We start from the raw sequence: 10554 nt of genomic DNA on the forward strand, positions 1-10554 counted from the left end.
ATAGCTTATCCGAGGACACACAACCAGTTAGGGCCATAGTCAGAATTAAGACTCGGGTCTCTCTGGCGTCACAGTCCATGTCCTATCCACTCTGGCATGAGACTTCCGTTAGCTTCTTAGAAGAAGCCTTATACTTGCTTGGTGTTGTCCTTCACTGTACCTTGTACAGCAGTGGGCATGCTCAGGTAACACTCTGAGTGACGATCAATTGTAACCTCCGCAGATGACACCTGGAGAACTAGCTCTTGCCAGTGGCAACCACACCCCAGTTACCCAGTTCGTCTTGCTGGGATTCTCCAATTATCCAGACTTCCAGGAGCTTCTTTTTGGAGGCTTCTTGCTCATCTATGCCATGACAGTGGTGGGCAACCTGGGAATGGTGATGCTCATCTTCACAGATTCTCGTCTCCACAGCCCCATGTATTTCTTCCTCAGCGTCCTCTCGTTTCTTGATATTTGTTACTCTTCTGTGATCATGCCCAAGCTGTTGGTCAACTTTTTGGCCTCTGACAAGTCCATCTCTTTCAAGGGCTGTGTGGTCCAGCTGACCTTCTTCGTGATGCACGTGACAACCGAGAGCTTCCTCCTGGCCTCTATGGCCTACGATCGTTTCATGGCCATCTGCCGACCCCTCCATTATGGTTCTCTCATGACCAAGGGGACCTGTCTCCAGCTGGTGACTGCTTCCTATGCGTTCGGTTGCGTTAACTCCGCTATCCAAACTGGGAATGTCTTTGCCCTGCCTTTCTGTGGGCCCAACCAGGTAACACACTACTTCTGTGACATCTTACCCCTCCTCTGGCTGGCTTGTGCCAACACAGCCACCACAAGAATGGTCCTCTACATCTTCTCCGCTCTAGTTACCCTTCTGCCCGCCGCAGTCATCCTCACCTCCTACGGCTTGGTTTTGGTGGTCATTGGGAGGATGCGCTCACCAGCTGGGAGGGAGAAGGCTCTCTCCACGTGTGCCTCCCACTTCCTGGCCATTGCCATCTTCTATGGCACTGTGGTTTTCACTTATGTTCAGCCTCATCGATCCACCAATGATACCAGTGACCAAATAGTGTCCGTCTTCTACACCATCATAATCCCCATGCTCAACCCCTTCATCTATAGCCTCCGGAACAAGGAGGTAAGTGACGCCCTGCAGAGGAGGCTCCAGATCAACATCTTACCTTGCTGAGCCCTGCGATGATGTTTGTCAGAACGACGAAGGCACAGCATCTTCCAAATCTCATCATGAGTCGACCGGACTGAGAGCAGCCCTCGGTTTTGAAGGAGGTGGAAGAAGTAAGGAAGAAACAGCAAATACCAGACTCTGTACAGAGCACCACGGTTTTTAAAGCATCTTTTTATCCTTTCTCGTATCAGATCTTTGCCACCATACTGTGAGGCAGCCATTGTTATGACGATCTCATTTTACAAATGAAGGATACGTAACTTGGCAAAGATAATTACCTGAAGTCGTACAGTTAGTGAGAGAATGTGTATTCATCAGGACTTGCACATCAAAACCAGGGATATTTCATTATACCACGGCCACAAGTTATGTCTTTTATTGGCAGCTCATTTTAACTTCTAAGAAACATCAGACAAGGGGCAGCACAATCATTTCTGATTCGCCGCTGACTTATTGAAGTGGGGGTAGGCTACAGGTGGCTGTTTTTAATTCCTGTTCCAAAAAAAGAAAGATGACCAGGATATAACTGTCCTTATTTCTTATTACTGTTGTATTTTGCTGAGCTGTTTCATTAAATAAAACCTCAGGATCAAGAGAAATCTTGCCTCACACATCTGTTTTCTAGCCAGATGTATGTACATGTCTCATAATTCTCAGGGGTGGGTGGGTGTGTGTGTGTGTGTGTGTGTGTGTGTTTGTGTGTACGTGTGTGATATTTGGCCAGTTACAGCATTATATAAGACACTGTGCTTTAGGAGACTGATTCAAAAAATATATATTTGGCCTGAACATCTTTAAATATACATGTGATATGGTGAGTATGTGTATTTTAGAGAATCATACAAATGAAGAAGCTGAACTTGACCTAATTCGGGGTTGAACACTGTACTGGAAGTCATGCTCTCAAATTAATGCAAAGTCCTAACCTGAACTGAGTCAGCTTCAGCCGAGATTTTTGGATCATTAAAAAGACTTTTTTTCAGCTCTATCTTAAAGAAATTTAGTTCTAAATATAGAAAATCTTACCACACAAACAGGTTTATCACCGCATCATTCTTGAAAACAAAAAATTAAAAACAACCTAAAGATTCAAAAGTGGAAAAGGATTAACTGGTTTATCCCCTAGATGGATTATGAGGTAAGCACTAAAAATTATCCTTATGAATAACATGGAAAACAGCAGGCCAGAACTTCTAGAGTGCAATTGCAACAGTGTAACAAAATGAGTGGCAAAAAGCCTGGGAAGAACCACAGAAATGTAAACAATGGTTTTATTAGAGTAGTAGCACCATGGGAAAATGTTTTTCTATTTTTCTAAAAAATTTTTCAAAACTTTTCTAATGAGCATGTTTAATTTTGATATTTTATTCTAAAAACAAATAATTAAAGAAATCCTTTCCAGGAAGCTGAGTGTGAAAATTTCTCCCTTTTGTCTTTTTTTCATTAAGCCAATATTTACTAAATTCCTCCTATGCTCCGCATTTTTTAACGTATAAACTAAGTTTTGAGTACCTGCCTGAAGTTGAGGTCAGGACAGGAACATTACAGTGAAGAGATTTGGTAAAAATTAATCTAATTCACTCACCCATAAAATGTTTATGAGGCAATTAGGTGTAACACATTGTGGTAGGCCCTACCTGGATTAATACTCAGAACACGGTTAAAAAAAAACAAAAAGAACATTTGTTAATCAGATCAGTAACAAATAAACCCAGTAATGTCAGTAAATTAGCACCACAAAGGCTTCAAAGGTTTTCAACTCAACATCAAAAAAACAAATAATCCAATTAAAAAATGGATAGAAAACCTGAACAGATACTTCTTCAAAGAGGAGACACAGATGGCTAATAGACATATGAAAAGATGCTCAAGGTCCCTAATCATCAGAGAAATGCAAATTAAAACCACAATGAGATATCCTCTCACACCTGTCAGACCGGCTATCATCAATAAATCAAAAAACAAGTGTTGGTGAGGATGTGGAGAAAAGGGAACCCTCACACATTGTTGGTGGGATTGCAAATTGGTATAGCCACTATGGAAAACAGTATGGAGGTTTCTCAAAAAATTAGAAATAGATATACCTTTTGACTCAGCAATGACACTTCTGGGTATTTAGCCAAAGAAAATCAAAACAATAATTCATAAAGACCTATGCACCCCAATATTCATGGCAGCACAATTTATAATAGCCAAGATATAGAAGCAACCTAAATGCTCATCTACAGACAATTGGATAAAGAAATTATGGTTCATATATACAATGGAATATTACTCAGCCATTTAAAAAAATGAAATCCTACTATTTGCAACGACAGGGATGGACCTAGAGATTCTTATGCTGAGTGAAATAAGTCGGACAGAAAGATAAATACTATATGACTTCACTTATATGCAGAATCTAAGGAACGAAAAGAACAAACTAATCAAAAACAGACTCACAAATATAGTGGACAATTTGGTGACAGACAGAGGGAAGGGGGTTTGGGAGGCTGGGAGAATGGGGTGAAGGGTTAAAGAAGTACAAATTAGTATTTGATAGTTGGTCACAGGGAGGGGGAGCACGGCATAAGGAATGCAGTTAGCATTAATATGTTGGCTAGATGGAGGGCCAGGGGAGTTGGTACATACACAAACACATACACTCCAGAAGAAAGAATAAGAAACCATGAAAAGAAAGCGTTTTTTAAAACATGAAAGTCAGGGGAAAAAATACAGGAGTTGAATGCATATATGAGATGACTCTACCATACAATTTTAACTAAGAGATTATTAGGGGCTCTCCATAACTATGTAAATGTCGAACAAATATTCATAGCCTTTCAATGTGAGGAGAGCAAATTATTCCCCTGTCCATTCACTGTCGTATTCTCAATGTCTAAAAAAGTGCCCGGCACGTTGTAGGCACTCAGTAAACACCTGTGCAATAAATGAATAAAGGGGTATCTACATGCTTGTTTTCCTTGGACCAGTGGCATTGTCATCACCCGAGAGCTTTTGAGAAATGCAGGAGCCAGCTCTCCACTCCAGACCTACTGAATCAGTATCTTCATTTTAACAAGATCCCCAGGTGATTCACGTATACATTAAAGTTTGAAAAGCGCTGAACCACATGCCTCAATCCAGCTCTAAATTCGAAAGAACAAGGTAGGCAATTCTTTCCCCAGAGCTCACAGTTTAGTCTGAGAGTGTTCCTAGCAGATGGAAAAGCATGGCAAAAGCCGAGAAGTGAGAAAATTACGTATTTTCTTGTCTGACCCCTTTTCACCACTGTGTGTGATCTGCATTAAAATGAGCATTAGGAAGAATGAATCAGCACGAACAGGGGCACAGTGTTTCCTAAGTGAGGATGAGATGACAGGGTGGCAGTGCCACATGACTGTCTTCATGATGGTGAGAAGGGTTGGTGTCACAGGTTAACACTCCATAATGTCCTGTTGTTGCTGGCAGGTGGCAGTCCAAACCAGGGCTACATTTCTGAGGTTCCCTTGCATACAAATGTGGCCATGTGACTAGGTCTCACCAAAGAAATGTAATCAGAAGAGATTTCATTTCAAGGCATAGACTTTTAAGGAGTGGGTGGGTGTTAGGACCTCCTGACTCTCTGTTTTCCTGTTGACAGATAGAAGCTGGGACTTCATGGCCCAGGGCAGAGCAGAGTCATGTGAGAGGAGCCTGGGTGGGGCAAAGCTGCCTCCTCACTGGGAACAAGAAATAAACTTTCTTTTGAAATTTGGGATTTGTTAAAGCTCTTAAAGTTACCTCAACTAGAAGAATGAACTTTAGTTTTTTTGGTATTTTTCACCAGCTGATACAGCCCTCTCCTTTCTCCCAGGCTGTCTCCCTGAGTGCATCATCTGTCCGCTGATCATTGAAGCGTTTGGAGATGTACCTCCAAATGACCTGCCCCCAAGAGCAACTCTGCTCAAAGCGACATCTAAAAGTAAGCAAAGTAAATGTTATTTTGGCAGTGAGAGGTCTATCCCCCTAAAGGGCAATATCATTTGAGGTGTACGCTATTATCCTCCTTTTACAGAAAAAGATCCAAGTTCAGCAACACATCTGAGTTATCACAGCTAATAAGGAGACATGTGGGACCTGGTTAGCCGATAAACATTTGAAAACCTCATCAGCAATTAGGGAAATGAAAATTAAAATCCCAAGGTGCACTTTTATACATTCCAAAATAGCAAAAAAGTGAGCGGTTACAGAAGGAAAGGGTGGGGGAGGTAGATAAGGGTAAAGGAGGTCAAATGTATGGTGAGGGAAGGAGACTTGATTTTGGGTGGTGAACACACAATGCGATATGTATGACATATTATTGAATTGAACACTTGAAACCTATTTACTTTTATTAACCAATGTCACCCCAATAAACTTAATACAATATAAATAAATTGAATTAAATTAAATTAAAAGACAAAATAGCAAAAATTAAGAGACAATCTGAACGTTAGCAATGGCTGTGCATAAACTGGACTGACCACTTTGACAATATGACAGCAAATTAAAAATTTGACCATGCACATACAGTAAGATCCAGCAGTTCTGTGGGTAGGCATATAATCTAGAGAAATTCTTGCACTTTTACATTATGAAATATGTACCAGAAAAGCTTATAGCAGCACTGTTTGTCATAGCAAAGAAGTGAAGTCAACACAAATGTCTATCGACAATAGAAATAGATGAATAAAATAGGGCACAGTTGTACAATAGAAACCAAACAGCAAAAGTAATGAACTATAGGTCTACACATCCGCATGAATACGTCCCTAAAACATAAGGTCGAGTGAAATAGGGAAGTAACAGAAGGATGCACACGGTAGCATTCTATTTGTAAAATCTTAAAACTGGCAAAACTAAACAATTATAACATTTAGAAATGCATTCACAGATGGTAAAACTATGTAAAATAGAGCAAAGAGTGATTGACACAAAATTTAGGATTGTGTTTTCCTCTTTGTGGCGGGGAAAGGGGTGAAATTAGGAAGAGCACGCAGGAGCCTTCTTAGATCACACTACTCAATGTGTGACCTGTGGGCCACCAACATCTGTGTCACCTGGGAGCTGGTTAGAAGTGCAGAATCTCAGGCTCTTCCCCAAACCTACTGAATCAGATCTGCATTTTAACACGATCTCCAGGAGATTCGTAAGTACATTAAAGATACTTGTAACATTCTATTTCTAAGGTGTGGGTGTGGGTTTTTTTAGCAATATTCTTTAAATGGTATAGGTTTTGTACATTTTTTGCATGTAGAGTTTGCTATTTAATATTTTTTAAATATATGGTTTTAATAAAGTTTTTGAATATTTTAAAAAATATATAATGACAAAGATGAAGGCCACAAAAATGACAAAGAACTGAAACCAAACTTAGATATTTAGACTCAAAATCCAGTGCTATTTCCACTATACCATGCCTTTGGCCCAAGGCAGTAAATGAACTGACTCCAATTTCTAATTCATACTGCAATTGGATAGGCCAAAGACCACGATAAAGACAGATAAACTCTTGGAATCGTCAGTGGCTTGACCATTTTTATTTAGATATTCTGGGATGAGGAGTGAGTACGAGGGTTATTTTCCCACTAATGAGTCCCTGCTTTTCCTGGACATGCTTTCCTGGAAAATGTTTTGGAAAGTGGAATGCCTGAAATTTGAACTTTATACTTACATGTTTTATTTGTTTTGAAGGGAAGGAGGGAGAAGGGGATTCAATTCAGAGGGCTGAAAAGAATTATAAAGTCTCAAATATGATATAAATGCTTAATTTTATTTATATCTGAATGTTATATTCTATATACATCAATATTTAAATTATTAAAAATAAGTTCTACTTTAATACTGACAACCAAATTTAATTTTCTGGTATAACTCTGCAACTCAAGAATCCTTGTTAATTCAGTTTACTTGAAATGGTATTTGATAAAGAGATTTAATTTTAATGTTGGATCTAAAGATCTGCTAATAGTCATTATGTAAATGATAGAGCAGGAGATTGTGTAACTGTGAAAGTGTCATTTCAATGCTCTTGAAAAATTTATGAAGAGAAAATTTAAATGCTGGCTGTCTTTCTCCCCTGATAACTGTCACCATCTTGGTGGACTGTGAACTTCCCCCTGTGAAGTGTCAGCTGATGCTGACTCCCAGCCTGTTTAGAATAGGTGCTTATCCAAGGCTTCAAACTCCCCTGTACAAAAAGTGTGACTTTTTTTTTCTTGGCAAGTTCTCTTTTTGCTCTCATCAGCCAGATGGCAAAACATTCCCTCTGTCAATTCAGAAGAGTCTCAGGTGATTTAACTCCCTCCTCCCCCCAACACCCACCTGGACACGCACTCCTCTTTCTTAGGGCTTAGAGAGCACCAAGCAATAAGGATGAGAGAGATGGGGATATTGCCTGGCCCTCTGCCATGCTCTGTCCATGCAGGTATTTACTGTGACATCCAGTTCTCATCGAGTCTCTAGTCACCAGACCATGAAGTCATAGTCAGGACTACATGTCCCAAAAGGAAGGTCACTCTAGACTCTCAGCTACTCCTTTTTTCCCTCTCAGATGGGCATCGGACACATTCGGCCACTCTCCCAGGCCACTGGGTCAGTGGGACGGTTGTCTCAGGCTCTCTGCCTGGTCCTGCCAACTCAGCCATTTTTAACCCATGTCTCCTACACCTCAAGAAGTATGGAGGCTCTAGAGACTGGGCCATAAGATTCCTTCCTAGGGATTCGCCAGCCTCTAAGCTCACTTTTGCCCTTACAAGCTGAGGGAATTTTTATCTAGTCTTTGAAGGGAAAAAAAGCACTGAGAAAACCGGTTCTGAGTGATCACATATTCTTATGTGGCTGTGGTTAAGGCATGAGTTTATGCCCTGGGTTATTGACGGTTCCAGTTTTTGAAGTTTAAAAGCTTTTTATCACAAAAATTTTATCTCTGCTTTGAGTTTTCAAAACATATTTTAAACCTCAAAGGCCAGGGATTGACTTTTGTTTGGTATTTTCACTATGCTGCAACAACCTTACCAAGGCATGGCTGCCAAGAGGGGAAAGATCACTGGGTAAAAAACAAACAAACAAAAATTATTAGAAAAAAATCAGCATACTAAGATAAGATTCTACTACACCTAATCGTAAAGATCCACACATTTTCTTCATTGCTACACCTTACCTTTCAGCCACCACCTTCGGCAACTTTTTTCTTCATAGCATTTTGTACATGTGTTTTAAATTTTGTGGTTTTCCTTTACAATTGAACACAGTTGTCAGACTTTCTTAAATTCAATAAGCATCAAATTTACTGCTCTTGGCATACCAAATGATACCTTCCTTTGTCTCGATTGTAAAATCATTAGCATCAGCACTTTATTTTTTCCATTTTCTAATATACTTTTATAAATAAGGGCAAATATGAAACAAAACGTTCAAGTGACTACACAAGCACTGTCATATTTGAAGGACGACACTGCTAGTATAGCGCTACCGGCTGACAGACAGCAGACCGTGAGATCACTTAAAATAGTTACTTGTCTACTAACATTAAAAAGTCAAATTTGGTATAGGAAGGAAGTTTGGAGGTGTGGATGTATACAAAAGTTAACGATTACCTGAATTTTCATTCATTAACTTTTTGTTCACGCTCACCTATCTTCCTATCTCTAAGTCTAAACAATTTATTTTTATAACCATTATATTTGTAACGACTTTATCGAAATATAATTCACATACTCTACAATTCACCCAAGTACAGGAAAAAAATAAACGCTTCTGTTCTTGTGTTTCTCCTTTACTCTTTCCCTACTATCACACTCACAAAACTTTTGACACTAGATGCAAAGGTTGGTTTTTTTTCCCCACACTAAGCAATTCTCTGCAACACCAGCTGGATGTCCTACGATTCAATTCAATTCTGACACTAACCAAACTTAGCTCAGACCCCTTGAGACTGCCTCCTACTTCAGACACCAATTGCAAGTAGTCGGTCCTAAGTTACCCACAACTTCTGTCCAAACTGGCTACAAATCAAACGTTCCGATGACTTCCTCCCCTTTGATTCAATTATTTGCTAAAACAATTCACAAAACTCAGGGAAACACTCACTTTTATCAGTTTGTTATAAAATTAAGGCTATGATAAAGGGTACAGATAAACACCAAAGGAAGAGATACAGAGGGTGAGGTCCAATTGGGTCCCAAGAGCACAAGCTTCTATCCCCATGGAGCTGGGGTGTGCCACTCTCTCAACATGTAGATGTGTTCACCAACCCTGAAGTTCATTAACCCCATACTATTGAGATTTTTATGGAGGCTTTATCATATAGGCATGATCAATTATTAAGTTCACTTTCAGCCCCATTCCCCCTTCTGGGAGAATGAGAAGTGGGGCTGAAAATTCCAAGCTTCTAATCACGGCTAGGCCTTTCTGGTGACCAGCCCCCATCCAGGAGCCCATCCAGAGTGGCCTCATTAGAACAAAAAGATATTGCTATCATCCAGGAAATTCCAAACGATTTAGGAGCTCTGTGTTGGGAACCAGGGGCAAAGACCAAATATTAGAACCCAAGATGTTCCTAGTGTTCTTATCACTTAGGAAATTATAAGGTTTTAGGCTCCTGTGCCAGCAATCAGGATCAGAGATCAATATATATGTTTTTTCTAGATTTCACATCACCCATTTGAAGTACACATTTCAGTGATTTTTAGTATATTCACAGACTTGCACAACCATTATAATTTTAGAATCTTCTCATCATCCCCAGAAGAAACTCTGTATCACTTAGCTGTCATCCTCCAATCCCTCTACAACCTTCGGCCCTTGGCAATCATTCTTCTACTTTACGTTACGTCTCAATAGATTTGTCTGGACATCTCATGTAAACGGACTCACAAAACATGTGGTCTTTTCTTAGCACAATGTTTTCAAGGTTCATCAGTACTTCATTCCTCTTTCTGGCTGAATAAATAGTCCCTTGTATGGACATACCACAAATTGTTTATCCATTCATCAGTCAATAGACATTTGGATTGTTTCTACCTTTTAGCTATAATGAATAATGCCACTATGAACATTCATGTACAAGTTTTTGTATGAAATTATATTTTTGATTCTCTAAGCATGGAATCCTAGAGTTATACAGAAACTCTATGTTTAAACTTTTTCCAAAGCGGCTACATTGTTGTATATTCCCACAAGTAGCACATGAGGATTCCAATTTCCACACATTCTCACCAACACTTGTTATGATTGGTCTTGTTATTAAAAACATCCTAGTGGATGTGAAATGGTGTCTCATTGTGGTCTTGACTTGCCTTTTCCCGATGACTGAAAATACCAAGCATCTTTTCAACTGCTTATTGACCATTTACACATCTTCTTTAGAGTAA

General features: G+C 39.6%; 1 protein-coding gene across 1 annotated transcript; it reads left to right on the top strand.

Moving 5' to 3' along the window:
* The first annotated feature begins 223 nt into the window (after positions 1 to 223).
* On the top strand, positions 224 to 1185 carry LOC105304781 (olfactory receptor 1052-like). Its single transcript, XM_011379059.2, has one exon. It carries the CDS (start codon positions 224 to 226, stop codon positions 1181 to 1183), a length of 960 nt encoding a protein of 319 aa, XP_011377361.1. The 3' UTR covers positions 1184 to 1185.
* Positions 1186 to 10554: the final 9369 nt, after the last annotated feature.

Source organism: Pteropus vampyrus, unplaced genomic scaffold (assembly GCF_000151845.1).
Source record: "Pteropus vampyrus isolate Shadow unplaced genomic scaffold, Pvam_2.0 Scaffold352, whole genome shotgun sequence".
Classification (NCBI taxonomy): Eukaryota; Metazoa; Chordata; class Mammalia; order Chiroptera; family Pteropodidae; genus Pteropus; species Pteropus vampyrus.